General features: G+C 39.8%; 2 protein-coding genes across 2 annotated transcripts in view; one reads left to right on the forward strand and one right to left on the reverse strand.

Moving 5' to 3' along the window:
• The window catches only part of pkd1l2a (polycystic kidney disease 1 like 2a), a 38353-nt gene extending 27481 nt beyond the window's left edge, over positions 1 to 10872 (forward strand). Inside the window, exons 20-41 of the mRNA XM_056265746.1 lie at positions 660 to 791; positions 881 to 1106; positions 1194 to 1384; positions 1705 to 1935; positions 2068 to 2169; positions 2257 to 2435; positions 2552 to 2698; positions 2839 to 3038; positions 5650 to 5894; positions 5988 to 6201; positions 6563 to 7017; positions 7189 to 7285; positions 7366 to 7506; positions 7576 to 7761; positions 7868 to 8198; positions 8423 to 8556; positions 8639 to 8766; positions 8853 to 9013; positions 9147 to 9357; positions 10128 to 10229; positions 10316 to 10447; positions 10539 to 10872. Of these exons, the coding sequence (XP_056121721.1) occupies positions 660 to 791; positions 881 to 1106; positions 1194 to 1384; positions 1705 to 1935; positions 2068 to 2169; positions 2257 to 2435; positions 2552 to 2698; positions 2839 to 3038; positions 5650 to 5894; positions 5988 to 6201; positions 6563 to 7017; positions 7189 to 7285; positions 7366 to 7506; positions 7576 to 7761; positions 7868 to 8198; positions 8423 to 8556; positions 8639 to 8766; positions 8853 to 9013; positions 9147 to 9357; positions 10128 to 10229; positions 10316 to 10447; positions 10539 to 10664 (4071 nt within the window). The 3' untranslated portion in view covers positions 10665 to 10872. The remainder of the gene's footprint in view (positions 1 to 659; positions 792 to 880; positions 1107 to 1193; positions 1385 to 1704; positions 1936 to 2067; positions 2170 to 2256; positions 2436 to 2551; positions 2699 to 2838; positions 3039 to 5649; positions 5895 to 5987; positions 6202 to 6562; positions 7018 to 7188; positions 7286 to 7365; positions 7507 to 7575; positions 7762 to 7867; positions 8199 to 8422; positions 8557 to 8638; positions 8767 to 8852; positions 9014 to 9146; positions 9358 to 10127; positions 10230 to 10315; positions 10448 to 10538) is intronic.
• Positions 10873 to 13208: 2336 nt separating this feature from the next.
• The window catches only part of ipo7 (importin 7), a 50803-nt gene continuing 46713 nt past the window's right edge, over positions 13209 to 17298 (reverse strand). Inside the window, exons 20-25 of the mRNA XM_056265776.1 lie at positions 16857 to 16952; positions 16368 to 16588; positions 16079 to 16287; positions 14110 to 14316; positions 13810 to 13926; positions 13209 to 13614 (exon numbers count right to left, since the gene is read on the reverse strand). Coding sequence (XP_056121751.1) covers positions 13517 to 13614; positions 13810 to 13926; positions 14110 to 14316; positions 16079 to 16287; positions 16368 to 16588; positions 16857 to 16952 — 948 coding nt within the window. The 3' untranslated portion in view covers positions 13209 to 13516. The remainder of the gene's footprint in view (positions 13615 to 13809; positions 13927 to 14109; positions 14317 to 16078; positions 16288 to 16367; positions 16589 to 16856; positions 16953 to 17298) is intronic.

A 17298-nucleotide genomic window follows, 5' to 3' on the forward strand; every position in this document is an offset into this window, starting at 1 on the left:
TTATATTTTGTTTATTTTCTTGGTGTCCACAAATATATTTATCATCATTATTATTATTGTCCATCTTTTGCATTTACACTTCAAGTACAATAAACCGTACTTTATTTTCTTTCATAATACTTTGTTGTGTCGTCTCTTGCCACCTTAAATACACCATCTTCTGGTCACGACCTCAATGTTGCCCCTTTAAAGACCTTTTGTCTAAGGGTGCGTAACACTAATGTTGTGCAGTGCAAACCTTCATGACCATGATGTCTTTGCAAAGAGTTTTTTGAATGTCAATTGGTCATAACAGATTACCCAAAGGTTTCTGGCAGATCTGGTTGAAATTATTGTTGAACTTTTGGAGTGGCCGGAAAGACAAGAAACCTCTTCGATAGGTTGAGTTGGAGATGGGATTGTCTGCTTGTAATAAAAAGTAGATTTGTGTGCATAACAGTGGTGGGAAAAACCATGTGCCTGTACAAAAGTTCCCAGTAATGTAGTGTATATGGAGAAGACTACAGGCCCAAGCACTGGCCCTTGAGGTACCCCGTGACTAGTTGATGTACTTTGGACACCTTTCCCCTCCAGGCAACCTTGAAACTAAGACGTCCCTAAGGGGTAAGATTGAAAGATTAGATTTCTGTAATGTTAATTTATTCTTGAACCTATTACAGATGACAAGTTTTGGAATAAATCCATTCTCATGGTGTGAGGGCGACCGTATCAGTGGATCAGTGGGGTCTCTTTCTCTTACCAAAATGAATGGCTCTGTGATTACACTGGCAAATCTCACTGAGGAGATTGAGGTAAAAGAAGATTGTCAGAAAGTGTCCAAAAGCTTGGCTACTGTAAATATAAAACACCCAGACCTTATCTATCTTTTTTCATTTTCTAGATTCTCCTACCAAGGACGGATATGGCAGAGGTTAACCAAACTCTTCTGGAACTAGGAAACTTCAGCACTGTGGTCATTAATGTGAATGCACCCAATATATTTCTAGTTTTCAAGTTAGACCCCTCAGACGAGATCCCTCTGCAGTTGCTCCTGGGTTTTCAGGACTACCCTAATGATACAAATTACGAGGCTCGGATCCAACTGCCTCAAGGGGGCAACTCTGAAGGTTATTAACAAATATAAACAATTCAACAGAATTTATGAAATAATATTTGCAAAAGATAATTATTCTGTTTGTTTTTTTGTGGCGTAGAGGAGAGGTACACATGGGTGCTTAACCCTAGTGAGATGACAGTGGAAGTTGGCGTTTACTATCTTCTGGTGAGGCCTGTTGTTGGTGCAGGGGTGAATTCGACAAATGCCTCAGTTTTCATCACGACCATTGCTGCTCACTGTTTGTATTGGGATGAGATGAAGGCCAATTGGAGTGGTGATGGCTGTAGGGTAAGCTGAACAACCAATGTCTTTTAAGGACTGTCACACTGACAGTGATTTCATTGCTGGACGTCACCAAATGGCTATACTGTTGGTTTTGAGGTGTCACTTCTCATCTCATAAAGTCTTTCTATTTTGTTGAGTCACTGCCCACATTGCGTTGCCAACAATCACTGATATTGCAAATTGCCAACATTCATTGAAAATAAGTGACTTCCAGTTGGTATGTCGGTGCAATCACTCTTGGTGTGAACACCCCTTTAAACTGAACAAGCATGTAATTTATACAGAGGACCTCATGGTTTGAGCCTTACTTTTTTTTTTTTCAGGTTGGCCCTCGTACTACAAGATTGGTTACTCAATGCCTATGTACCCATTTGACCTTTTTTGGAAGCTCTTTCTTCGTAATGCCCAACGTGGTTGATGTGTCCCGCACTGCTGAACTCTTTGGCACCTTCGTCAACAACCCGGTGGTGGTGTGTTTTGTAGGTGCCATTATCCTGGCTTACCTTTTGGTTGTGATTTGGGCACGAAGAAAGGACATTCAGGATGCAGTCAAGGTTTGCTGGTTTTCTTAAAGATCCAGTTTGAGATGCTTATAGATAATTCCATATTTTGATTGAAAGAAAAAAAATACTATTAATAAGAATAACTTCTTTGTTTAACTTTAATGTTAATCTGCCAATTTAAAGGTGAAGGTCACAGTACTTGAGGACAATGATCCCTTAGCTGAATATCGTTACTTGTTGAGTATCAACACAGGACATCGTCGTGGGGCCTCCACCTCTTCTCAGGTTAGTGTCGACCATATTTTGTTGCAGCATTTTTTCAGGGACGCCTTTGTGTCGTTCAAAATTAACACTGCCATAACATTGTTCCAGGTGACAGTGACTCTACAAGGCACAGAGGGAGAGAGTGAACCTCATCATTTGACTGACCCTGAAAAGCCAGTGTTTGAAAGGGGAGGACTGGACATATTCTTGTTGACCAGCCCTTACTCACTGGGAGAGCTACAAAGTATCAGGCTCTGGCATGACAACTCAGGACAGCATCCCTCTTGGTAAAGTTAATGGGAAATGTGTCACACAGTACTTTGTCAGATTTTCAGGGAGGCATGTTGTTTTCGTCTGTGTAATTTCAGTACTTCCTTAATATGACTCTTTGTAATTGTTACAGGTATGTTAACAAAGTAATGGTACAGGACCTGAAAACTGGGCAGAAGTGGCACTTCCTGTGCAGCTCGTGGTTGGCCATTGACTTGGGAGAATGCACACTAGATAAAGTATTTCCAGTTGCAACAGAAATGGACTTAAAAAGGTTTAGGTATGTAGCTGTGAGATGACAAAAACGTTTGGGACATGTTTGGTAACAAAAAGGAACTAATTATAATTTTCACAAAATGTGGTACAAAATGTTTAGTATTTTCTCATTAATGCTTAATTTATTGTCTTCAAATGTTACAGTAATTTGTTCTTCATGAAGACTGCAAAAGATTTCCGTGATGGTCACATCTGGTTCTCTGTAATCAGTCGTCCCCCAAGTAGTAATTTCACACGGGTACAACGTGTCTCCTGCTGTTGTTCGTTGCTGCTCTGCACCATGTTGACCAGTATCATGTTCTGGGGTATCCCGTCAGACCCCTCAGAGCAGACCATGGACCTAGGTATGGCCAATAAAATATTAATCTAACAATGTCTTACTTCAACTAGAAAGCTCTTATCAGCCAAGTAGAACATGTCCATCCATACCTGTGTCCCAATACAGAGGCTGCATCCTTCGAAGGGTGTGGATTTCAAGGGCCACGCCTTCAACTAACTAAAGGGCATTTCATTTCATTTCATTCAAAGCCTGCGAAAGTCGAACCAAGCATTGTTAAATGCGACGGTCTAGCTTACAGAGGATTGCTCTTGTCTCCTGAGACAGCTGCTGTTGACAAGAGGCAGTATGTTTGTTCTGAACTTTTTTTAAAGTTATATTCAACTGTCTGAAGAAAAAAAGTTCTCAACCTGTCATTCTTTGTAAAATATGTCAACATTGGAACCACTTTGGGTTTTTTTTTGTCTTGTTTTTTTACATTTGTATCGTTAGATAGAGTAACTTGAAACCTAACTCTTACATTTAAAACTGTAATCTGCTATTTTCTCTCAAAAAATTCGAGTTGTTATTAGGGTTGGGTACCGTTTGAATTTTAGCGATTCCGATTCTGCTTGAACCATGAACACAAATCAGTAGCAACTAGCCTAACTAGTCACTTTAAGGCTGCAATGAAGCACACAACACAGGAGATTCGGAGAAATAAACTGTATTTAATCATATATCCATGGACAAACTCATCCAAGGAAGAGCTAATAATAATAATTTATAAATCAAATATAGATTAATCCTTATTAAAGTTGCAGAAGTTATACAGTCAAGGTCAGTGAATAATTTTCTTTTGTCACTTTGGGGATATAGGCTTGGGGTATAGGCTTTGTGGCCTGGGAAAAGGACGCATTTGTAGGCCGCATTTGAAGGAGCCTTTAAAATTGGACATCCTTTGTTGCGCCGCTGTGATGCATTTGGCCTTCGAATGATGCAGCCTCTAAATTGGGACACAGCTCATTATTCAGTCTGTACACTCTGTACTGCATTTGACTATGGGATGTTGTACTCCAACAAGGCTTGCTGAAGTCACCCTTGTCCACTAAGGGCACAAAGTGTCACATTTATGAAACAAATATGCAATTACGTGTGCCTTATAACTCTTTTTTTATGACAATAGTTAATCACATAGCACCCACTAGCTGCACTGTTAGTAGTAATTAAGTCATTAGTGGTGTTTCACAATATAACACAAAGTTTAAAGCAAAACTTAGCTCTCACATGTGGGTTTTGTCTAGTGATTTAAGTAAGACTCTCTTCTCTCCGTCTGTGCTGATCTGGGGTGCGTTTCCCAAAGCCAACTATGTTCACAATTTCCAACGTTACCAACACAATTCAATTAAACTTGCGACCAGAGTTGGCTAACAATGATTTTGGGAAACGCACCCCTGGAAAATAAGTTAAAGGTGAGGGCAGGTAAAGTCTTTGAAGGACACAATGGCTGGGATCGATTACTATGATACAAAACACAAGAGGTCCTGTAGACATAAGGGTCTTTATATACAAAAATGTCCTGGGTAGGGTTGCACCAGCCGTTCGTAAGTTCTTTCTTAAATTGTAAGGTAAAGTCCACGCTAGAGGCTTAGTAACTACTAGCTAGTTTGTAACTAACTTTGTACTTACTTCGTTTGCACCATTTGTTCTTAAGGCAGAACATAGCTAGTCGTAAGCTCTCCATAAAGTAATGCATAGTCGTATATAATGACGTTTACCAATATTCCAATAGCAGCCTTCAAATACGTAATCAGAAGTTGTGTTGAAATGCGGTGAATTTCAGTTTATCCTTCATTCTAACTACTTTTACCTCAGGTAACAAATGTTAAAAAATAAGTTTCCATTAAATACGATACTGTTGCGGTCTGGTGTGATGAAGAACGCACGACGACGAATAATGCATTGGAACAATATTTAATGATTAACTTGGAGAAGAACAAAGAATATCACAACCAAAACCAAATGCTTAGGGAGAACACAGGGTATATATACATATGGCAAACAAAGGGTTAGGGTGGGGTTAGGGTTACAAAAAACCAAACAAAAATATTTAGTAGTGCGTAAGTTATAACTTAGTGCCCATTTACGTCAAAACTAGGCTAAGTTGTAACTTGCGCAAAGCTGGTGCAACCGGCCCCTGATATCTCTATCGTCATTCTAGATTCCTGTAGAGAGAGGGTACTTGGTGGTAATGTCAATGCCATGAGGGTTTCAGTTGGACCATGCTTGCTGCACACTTGCTTGCCATGCATTTACTCAAATGCCTTAGACATTTTATTAGGTCGGCGGTTCAGTAATGGGGTTCCTGGTTTTGGATGCTCTGTCTCGAAATAACCCCTTAGGATCTTTAGATTTGAGGGTTTTATCACAGAGAACCTTATTAATACTCATCCAAGCCAAAAGTGTTGCTGATTTCCACATGTAATTGACCCCCACTTAGACCTTGATTTGGTGTAGAGTAGTAAAGGGATCTGCAGCAAGTTACTTGAGAGCACAATATCCTTTAGTATTGCCATCACTTCCCTCATTCTGGTAACAGCACTTACAGACATGATTTAAAGTTTTTTTAAAGTCTTTGCTTGACTCAAAACATAATTACATTTATAATAATGTGATTTCTGTCCTTGCATGGGTTACAGGTAAGATTGAGTTCACCTGGCAACAGGTCATGATTGGCATCCAAAGTTCCATTATCATGTTTCCTATCAATCTCCTTATTGTGAGCATCTTCAGAAATGCTCGTCCAAGAGAGCAAAAGTCTGAATTGTCTTCAAAGCAGCAGTCAAAGACAGATCCCACAAAGCAAGCCAAAACTGGACGTGTTTCTCCAAATCGGCCTTCACACTATAATCACAAGGATATCACACCTGACACTGTGATAAAGGCAAGTCCTACTCAAGAATTTGACCCAGCATAGGTCCATCTCTCACTCATAACGATTGCGGTTTTATGACTTTTTTATACATTGTTTTTTCAGGACATCAAACGAATAGCACAGTCACTCTATAAGGTCATGAGAATACCTGTTCCACGGATAGAACTGGACTCCACCAAAACAGATATTAACAATCTGCTGTCATTGGTTGAAGAGATCATTTGCCAACACAATCAAGTTGGAAATGAGTTTTACACTGACTCTTCTAAAAAGGAGCAAACTCTTGTGGCTTCCCTAGGGTGTATAAATCTGAAAGGTGAGTCCATCCATAGCAGCCTGTATAATGTCTTAGCTCCAGACAATGTGAAACATGAACTTGAATGTCAATTAAAACTTGAACTTTAGTTAGAAAACCACTGGCATTTGTAAAGTTGGGTTGGATAGAGAAACCCTAACTTTGGTGAGTGTCATTTGACAACTAAAGCAATATTCTATTAGTTATTTTCAAATGGAGTTGGGAGTATTCCAAGTTCCTAGTTGCTTTGAGGTTGGAAGTGGAGTATTCCCACCTCCATTCACACTCCCACTTGAGTATACCCACCTCCAACTTTAAATGGAGCTCAGCATACATACATACACTATTATATGTGAAACAATATTTTTTGTTCCTCTTGCAGAGAGCAGTATTTGTGAGAGCTCAGAGCGAAATGAAAAACACAGCATCTACAGCCAGTATCTCTACAAACAACTCCAAAATGTGGAGAAAGAGCTGCGACTGCTGGGGCCTTCATCCTTCTCTAAGCCAGATGGCTACAACCGGGCTGTATTGCAGGTCCAAGGCATGAAGAACCTACTTGAACCTCATGTCTCCTCCTGTTCTGCCAGTGGTCTGCATACTCGTAGCTCCAGCCCAACAGAGGGCAGCAGTGGAAGCAGCAAAAAGTGTTGTCAGAAAGGCTTGCCCTGGTGGTTTGTGTTCGTTGGTTGGTTTCTTGTTATAGCCACCAGTGGTGTTTCAGCATACTTCACTATGATATATGGGTTGACCTATGGCAAGGATCGCTCCATTAGCTGGCTCATCTCAATGGTGGTGTCATTCTTTGAAAGCCTCTTCATCACTCAACCTGTAAAAGTAAGAGATGGAATAAAAAATGCAATTCATCATCCTTTTTAAGTTTTAAGATTGTACATGTATCTGTATTGTACATTACCAATTCCTGTAAAGCTTGTGGTTACATGATTGTCCGTTAGTTAGTTGTTTTGTTGCTACAGAGACTTGTTGACTTTGTATTGGTTTCTTTAGGTACTGGGCTTTGCAGTCTTTTTTGCTTTGGTACTCAAAACTGTTGATCAAGAAGAGTATGGAGATGTCACGATTGACGGGACTCTACCCAACACCGGTAACGAGTGCATTTACAGTATCTTCTTTGGTAATCACATTATTAGTGTGGCAAACTTTAGATAAAACGTCTGTCCACAGATGATCCTGACGCAGTCAGAATTGCCAGGAGAGACAGCACATGTAGTTTCTATCAGCCTCCTCCTCCCACCGACATAGAAAGGATGAAAAACAACATGATCAAGGAGCAGAAAGTTTTCGAACTCATCCGGGAGATTCTCAGTAAGAAGGACACAATTACTCTTTAATTAATTGAAAGATCAGCTTGTTTGACAGCCTTTTACATTGCAGTTTATGTGGGATTCCTGTGGATGCTTCTCTTGGTCGCATATGGTCAGCGAGATCCAAATGCGTACTACCTCACTCAGCACATCCGGCAGAGCTTCAGAAGCGGCATTTCAGAGAGTATGAACCACAAAGAAATATTCAACTGGGCAAAATCCTCCTTGCTCGGTAATCTGTTTGGGAAATATCCAGGTATTTCCTTCAATATCTATTCTCTACATACTTGATCAAGGTTAAAAACTGCTTGTTTATTTTACCTCTAGACCTAAATGTACTTTGTTGTATGTTACCTTTTCAGGCTTCATAACCGATGGAAACTCAAAACTTGTTGGCAACGCTCGACTCCGTCAGGTTAGGGTGAAGAAAGACTCTTGTGAAATTGCCAAGACCATGCAGTTCACTATTCCTGATTGCCATGCCCCATACTCCTGGGAAGCGGAGGACATGAGCTCTTATGGTCCAGGCTGGAACCAGACTAAAAATGTGAATGGCTATCAGACTCTACCCACACCGTGGCACTACCAAACTCAGGCCAAACTCCGGGCAAACTCTGTTTGGGGTGGATTGGCCCTTTATAGGGGTGGAGGGTTTGTGGTGGACCTAGGTCCGGATAAAAAGAATGCTAGCAGGTAGCATAATGTGTAACAATATGTAATCTACAGTAGTCGTAGTAGTACAGTAGTAACATTTGATGTGGATCAAAAAAGTTCATCAAAGTTGTCCTAAGACAAGAATGGGTATTGTTGAAATTCATGTATAACTTTGATGAAAGGTTTTGATCCACTTCAAATGTTGACTACTGTAGTTTCAAGTAGAAGTTAGAACAAGTGATCTTTCCTTTCCCATCCTACAGACTTCTAAAGTATCTTCTTGACGACATCTGGCTGGACGTGTATACACGGGCTGTCTTTGTGGAGTTCACAGTTTATAATGCAAATGTGAACCTCTTCTGCATTGTGACTCTCATATTTGAGACCACAGGAGTAGGTAAGGCATCTCCTGTTGAAATTCTCATAAGATTCTCATGTTCTCAAAGTCTGGACTCACGGTAATTTTATTGTTTTTGCAGGTGCATTTCAATATCGCAGTGAGGTGCAGACTGTCCATCTTTATCAGTCCACTGGTGGCTTTCATGTATTTGTTATGGCATCAGAGGCCATCTATTTCCTCTTCATTGTCTACTACATGTTTGTGCAGGTCAGCTCTCCCATGGAACACTAACATAAGATGGTGTATCTGCATCAGTGAAGTTATAATGCACAATATCTTCTGGATTTTAACAGGGCAAACTAATGAAGCAGCAGAAATGGGCATATTTCAGAAGCAAGTGGAATCTTTTGGAATTGGCCATCATTATTCTAAGTTGGAGTGCATTATCTGTGTTTGTCAAGAGGACAATATTGGGTAACCGGGACATTGACTACTACCAAAATAACAAAGACATGTGAGTGAAAGTCTTAAACTCTTCCAGATCAATGACTATGTTCGAAATGGAATGCTAGACTACTTCATACTGCACAAAATAGACTTTGATACTTGAAATTTCTTCGCAATTTATACAACTGCTTCTCTAACAGGTTTGTCAGTTTTTATGAGACGGCCACGGCAGATGCTGTACTGGGCTATCTAATAGCCTTCTTAGTTCTGCTGGCCACCATCAAGCTGTGGCATCTGCTGAGACTCAACCCCAAGCTACACATGATCACCTCTACACTGCAGCGAGCATGGACAGATATCTCAGGCTTCATCGTGGTCATGACCATCATGTTTTTGGCCTATTCCATTGCTGTGAGTATCATACTCCCTCACAATTTGTGGAATCTAGAAAACGATCAGGGGCAACAACAGAGGCAGCTCTTGGAGGGCCACAATTCTACCCCAAGTTTAGCCCCAACCCTGCTCCAACACACCTACCTATGGAAGCTTGTTTCCACCACAGAATAAGAGGTAATTGCCACGTTTTATCTCACAATTCTGACTTTTTCTCTCACAATTGCGTGATATAAAGTCGCAATTGCGATTCATAAAGTCAGAATTGTGGGATATAAACTCGCAATTCTGAGAAAAGATCGCAATTGTCCGATAAAAAGTCACAATTATCTTTTAAAATGTTTTATTCTGTGGCGGAAGCAAGCGTTCATACCTACCTGTAGTTTCCAAGTAATCCAGAAGAACATGATTAGCTGGATCAGGTATGTTTAATTAGGGTTGAAGCTAAACTCTGCAAGACTGGGAACCTCTTGGATCTGAGTTTGGCTCCACTGGCCTACAAGCTCCTGAAAGTACAAAGTAGCAGTTCACACTACTTTATGCACTATACACTACGTCATAAGTCATACGGTAGCAGCATGAGGTAGGCCTACAAACTGAAATCCAAGTTATTTGCTGGAAATCTTGATTGCCACCATAGCTCTCATTTGTATAGTACACACATTTATTTAGATGGCGAGACATAAGAACCAATGCCATTTGATGCCAATTTTGAGTATGAGAACATTTGCATGCATTAGTCTGGCGATGACTTCACATTTACGTTTGTCCGTTTTGTATCCCATTAGTGCAATTTAATGTACGGTTGGAGGCTCTACTCGTACAGAACTCTGCTTGAGGCTGCACAGACCATTATTTGCCTACAACTGGGTATCTTTAACTATGATGAGGTAAATATACTGGCCTATACTGAATTACTCTGCCAGTCTGGTTAAGAACTTTTATTGTTCATTGTATCATTTCCTTCTACCTACAGGTTTTGGATTACAATCCAGTTCTGGGTGCTTTCCTCATCGGATCCTGTATTATCTTTATGACGTTCGTAGTGCTCAACCTCTTTATATCCGCGATATTGGTGGCTTTCAATGAAGAGCAACTTCATCCCACAGTAAATCCCTCATAATCAATTAATCCAGTGCTGTGCTAAATTTGTCACCTTTCTAAATCAGTTAATTGAATGGTCATCTCTTTTCCCTCAGCCCTCTGAAGAAGAGGAGATCGTAGATCTGATGCTGATGAAGATCTGCAGTCTCCTTGGCATCAAGTGCAAGAAAAAGCTTGTCGATGCAGATGCTTCAAAGACAACAGCTTCAGTCATATCGTAGAATTGATGCTTATCTTTGTAACCATGTGATAGTCAATCCAAGCTTTATTGTAAAATGCCTCTTGGTCTTTGGATACTTAGTAATTGTTCTTGCACATTACTATAATCTTAAAAAAGCTTATTCCATTTATCTTGCAGATCGTTTCCATTAGGTCGATTGGGACGTTTGTCAATGCTATTATTACAAATATTAAGCATGAAATATGAAACTCTGTCTGGTAATTTTTTCCCTAATACATCACTGAATTGCATCTCAGATTTAATCTCAAATCAGATTATCAGAGTGGATAGCAGATTAATTAATATTTTTTCCTGTGGCATAATTCTAGAACAAAACGTGTAGTAAAGTGACCATCTGGGAAATTGTTTAAGCTATTTAAACTAACACACATTGTATACAAATATTCACACACGAAGGGATCTGAATCATATACACCACCAATGTTTCTGCCGTGCATTTAAGTCTTTTTTTTTAATGCAGCAAGTCAATCAATACAAATTGACTCAGTCAATGACCTTAATGACTTCTATAAAAAAAATTGGCCATTGACTGTTTTTCAGGTGTCAACAGGACAGTAGCTCATCCACATAACCATAAAAAAGGAGGAACAAAAAGGCTTATGGGTGCCCAGCCATTATAAATGTCTAGAATGTACCAGACATAGCAAAAAGACCTTAATCAGTCAGTTTTACAAATAATTCATCAAGTTTGGAGACTTTTCCCCCCATCGGTTTCATTGGCAACAAAGTTTTTTGCAACTACCAGTATCTGTAACGTGTTGAGGAGTCTATCAGCCTCTAGAACAATATGCCAAACGGTTGTGGAATTTGGCATTCTCATTGGACAGGCATTACTGGTGGCAATTTTGAGGTCTGTCTTAAAAAAAAACTCCTCAGAACCTTTATTCGGTGTACCTGGTTTCAATTCCCACTCAGAATCACTGTCCTAGTTTAGTTTTGCAGTTTACCATGTTAAATTCAGATGTTACTGTGTATTTTAGCTTCACTGATGCAAATTACACCATCTTATTTCAGTGTTTCATAAGAGAACTGACCTACACAGACATGTTATAGAGAATTAAGAGGAAACAGACAGATGGCATAACATTAACAAATACATGAAAGCCACCAGCGGACTGATGGACAGTCTGCACTCCACTACGATAACTCATCTTGCAGTTTTTCTCCACATTTGGGTCAAGTAATCTTGAGACGACATATATGAAAAGTTATCAAAGCTTTTTGAATAACCAAAACAATGTCAGGTATCTTCATTCCTGATCCTAGAGATCCACTTTCCTACAGAGTTTAGTTTTAACGGGCTGTGATTTAGTTTTTTAACTCATGTCAAATGTATCTGTATTCTATACTATCAGGCTAACTTTATATATCGAGCTGTGATATAACTTTTTACATTTTGTGACAACATAATTATATACACACAATATTGCTTTATGATTTTTTCCCCCCAAAGTTTGCTCAGATCAGGAGTTTCAAACGGTTCAAAAAGCCTCCTCAGCACTGCACATTTTGGACGTCTACTTTTATTAGAAATCCCCAATCAGGTCATAATGTCCACTAAGTTTGAAAACTGTTGGCTCAGATTGTGACAAACAACCGGAAATTGTTTTTTTTTATCAGGTTGTCTTGGTGGAATTACCAAGACCATGCTTTAGGGACTTTAAAATTGCTTTATGAAAAAAAAAAAAAAAAAAAACAACCCTTGTGTACTCAACCTTACAATGTGCATAACACACAGATATATTCTCTGCTTGCTTCAGTTTTTACCCAGATGGGACCCAATAATAATCGCAAGACCACAGAATTACTAGTCAGTCAATCACCCTGAAAGCGAAGAGAAACAACCAATAAGAAATTACTGGAGAAATTGAACCAATTCTCAAATTTAAAGCTTTTTTTTTTCTTTTTTTTTAATGTTGTGTATACTGATGGTTCATCCATACATCAACCAAATGCTTGAGACCTCCTCAATTCATGCTCCAATTACTTAAATGACAGTGCTTGTAACAATATCATTATCCAGAACACCAAGTGCATTTTGTTTGGAGCCTAAAACATCATTACAAGCAGCAAATGATTGCCACACACTATTATTGAAGCCCTCTGAACACCAACCATTATAGGAGAAGTCACCGTCCAGGTAACAATGTTCCAATTCTTAAATAGTTTTCAACTGAGTTAAAAAATTTGCAGTCTGATACAGAAGGCTAAGAGACCTGAACAATATGAAAGTGCTAGTCATTAATTTACAGAGATCAGGCATCACATAGTGCTATGACAAGTATCCAATATGCTACATTTGAATACACATTGACACCTTACAAATGCCTCTGGTTGTTTGACCAGGCAACTTAAAAATCAAGTGCCTTGGCTAGATATGTACAATATGAGATTTTTTTTGTTGTTTTTTGATGAAGAAAACTTTGACACACTACTGCCAGAGGTATAATCTTGAAAACAGTGACAATGAATTTGACGTTACGCCTCAATTTCAATTCTTTAGCCCCCGTAGTATGCGCGCGTGTGTGTGTGTGTGTGTGGGAGTTGCCGTTATGGTACCTCTCCTAATTTTTGGATTCCATAAGACAACATTGTTCAGAGCTTTATTTTTCCCCCCACTTGCTTAGCGTTCAAGTTCTTGGTTTGTTTTCCTGGGCATTGGCTGCATTTGGTTGCTTTCCCACATCTTCTGGTGCTGTTTAAATTTGATAGTCAGATTGAAGAGTGAGAGAAGAAGAACCAGTTCTGGAACCACTACTTCAGGGAGCAACACAAGTGTTTTCATTTCACTACATTCAGTCACAGTTAGAAAGGGGAAGGGAAAGAGAGGACTCAATTCATCCCAGGGGCGCTGCCACCAAAGTTGAAATTGGATGGCACCACGGGAACTGTGAACTTGTAACCTCCGTGCTTCTCGATCATCTTTGATTCTAAAAAACAATCAGAAACAAAAGCAAAAAAGGGGGGGAAATCAGCAAGCTGAGCAAATAGGTGACATTTTGGCAGTATATTATGAGCTTTTCAGAGTTTGGGTCCAATATCTGGCAGAAAACAGCTAAAATGTCATTTTGGTAAGTCAAGAGGGTGCTGCGCAATCGGTTACTCAAAACAGCTTTTTGCCTCACCATGTGCTGCTCGCCGCTGATCTGCAAGTGTTGCAATATCCTGAAGATGTTTTCTCTGTTCCTCATCGAGACACTGTGTGAGCGCCTGGTACCATGCTGGGTCACGGCCCTGGACATCTGAAGGGGGGAGAGCAGTCTAAGTAAAACGCTCTTTAAAAACATTTGAAGTTGATCATTTGAAGATCAAAAAAGATAAGAACGGGTATTGTTCAAAATTCATGTATAACTTTGATGGTTTTGATCCACTTCAAATGTTGACTACCACATTTATGTCATCCACGCTACAAGTGAAACTCGTACTCTGTATTATGGCTTTGAAGATCTGGTATTCATCGACAAGGTTGTCTTCATCATCCACCGAGGTCGTGTAACCCTCAAGAGCGGTCTCCTCTGCGTCGTCTTCCTCCCAGTCTTCATCGTCACCGTCCTCCCCGGCTTGTTTAGCTAGCATTTCAAGGTATTCCTGGCCTTCTTCATCTATGTCATCTTCATCACTGCCCAACTCCGCTGCACAAGTACACATCAAGTCACATGTCAGAACAACTATACATTCGAGTTTATTACATTGAGGAAAAAAAAAAGAAAGAAGAGGGAAATGCATCAATATCAAATATACCAACTTGCTCGACTTGACATTCAATTTCCAGTGTGACAAATTAACTGAATGTAATACAAGCTTGACTCCTTATTTGATTGGACAGCCAACAATGATCAATTATGACATTTTACTCCAAATTGGACTTAAATATATATATATTTATTATGAGGTCATGTGCCAATGTAGCACATTACACGAATTAGGGCTGCACGATTTGGGGGAAATGTCATATTGTGATTATTGAGGTCAATATTGCGATATGCGATTGCGATATAATAAACAAATGGTTTCATGAGTCAACTTGCTTGGTTTTAAAGCAAAATGCACACACAGATTAGTGATAATTCTGAAATGTGTATTTCTCAACTCAAACTAGCAACAACAACTAAATGATTGATAACCCCTATAATGATCAATAAGCCATTGATGTCTGGATAAAAATTAATTTAATTTAAGTGAACTTCAAACAATCCTCACATAAACCCATAATAAATGTCATATTTACCCGTGCTCTTCCTGTCTAACAGGTAGGACATATACAGAATAAAGTATCAAACAGTCTGTGCTGCAAAAATTATAAATTATATGGACTAAAATCCTTTTTAAACTACCTAAGTTCTTTGGTCAAGAGCAGTGACTGTTTTTCTCTGTCCCCTTTGTTCTTTGATTAACTTTACTGACAGAAAGCATTATTGGACGCTGGCCCTTTAAGAGTTGCTGACAGAGACGCGGATCTCACACGCGCCTTATTCTCACAACTCTTTACGACGATCATCATACGACTGCTCTTATGTTATGAAGACACTCGACAAATGACATTTTGGCATAATTGTGTGTGTTATTGTTCGTTCACTTCAAGCGGAAAGAGACCTGTATTCTGGCGCGCGGTCTGTGCATGCGCATGATACTGGCGCACGTCTTTCAGTCAGGACATTCACAGGCAGCGCGCTCTCTTTTGACTTGTCTCGCTGAATGGTTTAAAGCATTCGCATGAATAAGAGCGGGATCATGTAACAGGCCAAAGGATGAGAAAAAATAACAGATGCTGCATTAACAGCCCTAATTTGTTTATTTCATATAAAATCGCAGTATTTTGCGTCATATAATCGCATAGGCTTGACATCGCGATTACGATATGATTAATCGTGCAGCACTTATACGAGTACTTAAATACTTTATAGACCATTAATAATCAGGAAAATGACCGATTTGCTGCACTGACACTATCAGATTAAAACAAAACGATCTGACTTGAGCTGAATCATAACACTCGTCTTTGTAGAGCTACTTTACAGCTGAATCGAATTGGTTTCATAACTTAAGAACTTTGCAACATCAACACTTTGAATTGAATTGATTTGATTGAATTAACATTGAATCAATTTGAGCTGAATGACAATCTGTAGAGCTGTTTTACAGCAAAAGTCTAATTTTTTAACATAAAATAAATAAAAATGATCATAAATGTTTGTTGCATAAATTGTTTTACAGGGAGTAAATAAAAAGGTTGTATTTATTCTGAACAGAGCCACTGAATCCAGTCAATAATGCACAATATCTGACAGAAAAATGCACTGTATCATTTTGTACAACTAAATATGAATGCAACTAATATGTAAAACCTTTCATTTGGAAGCCTGAAACAAGAAGCCTTGGCAAAAGCTCATTTACCAGTCTCATCTTCCTCCTCTCCGCCCTCTTCATCGTCGTCCTCATCGTTTTCGTGCTCGGCCCGGCAGGCGTAGGCCCTCTTCAAGCCGTTGAACAGGAGGATGGCTGCGGGAAGGAGTTGACCTGCGACCTGGTTAACAGCCTGTGGCCTCTGGTCCAGATCCATGAGCGCGCACAGTCCTAACACACACATCTTGCGATCGTGGAGCCTGCAAACAACAGCGATGGCATGTTACTCTTGCCCTGAGACATGTTCGTCACGGTAGAAGTGACCGTATGAAGCGTGTACCCGAGGAAGCAGTCGATGTCTTTGAGCCACTGGGAGATGAAGTGGTTGGTGATGGGCTCGGTGTTGTTGGGAAAGCGCAGATTCTCCAGCGTGTTAAGGAGAAGAGAAGGACTGTAATAGAGCGCAGCGATGGCCACCTGCAGACACATGGTCCTCAACTCACTGGTCTTCACTTCGCGCGTCAGACGCTCCAAAGCGGTCGTTACAAACAAAGGCACCACCTGCAGGAATGGACACCGAGCTCATTAACTCTGTAAAGCCTGACATATGAATCGACAGTCAGAAAAATCAAATCTTTTCAAACGGAACAGTTTAAACTTGATGCATCAGGCCTTTATGCTCATATAGTAAGATATAGGAGAAGACTTGAGGTCCAAACTGAGTAGATGTATGGCAAAAAAGTCAATAAAATTGCTCTGCATCCCTGGTTTTCATACATCACTGCTAGAAAGACAAATCTAACGTGGACATAAAGATCGAGAAACACACCTGGTCAATACCACGACCTTTGCACTGTAGAATGATGACCTCCAAGAGCTTGGCCGCATGGCATTCTGGGTCCTCCCCTGGGTCTCCAGACAAAATCTGATTGGGCACACACACGGTTTAATTAACACAAAGTCAATCTGCCACACTTTCTTAAAATCAAGGACTTTTCAGTTGCACTTTATTTTAGTCCTGCTTTACATGCATGTTCTTACTATAATGCTAACCCTAAACTTAACCTTAATCCATATTAGGTACAAGTAGTAGGGCCCTATGATTTTTGCGATCACGGAATCGCGGACGGAATTACGGAATTGGAAAATTAACGCGGAATTTCGTGGAATTTTACATATTTGGATTGAAATTCTGTTTTTGTGTGGGAGAAGAACGTATGTCTGGTGAAAGATGCAGACCGGGGGAAGCAAATCTGGGCGACACAACCCCT

This window comes from Rhinichthys klamathensis, unplaced genomic scaffold, assembly GCF_029890125.1.
Source record: "Rhinichthys klamathensis goyatoka isolate OS25496 unplaced genomic scaffold, OSU_Roscu_1.1 h1tg000240l_1, whole genome shotgun sequence".
Classification (NCBI taxonomy): domain Eukaryota; kingdom Metazoa; phylum Chordata; class Actinopteri; order Cypriniformes; family Leuciscidae; genus Rhinichthys; species Rhinichthys klamathensis.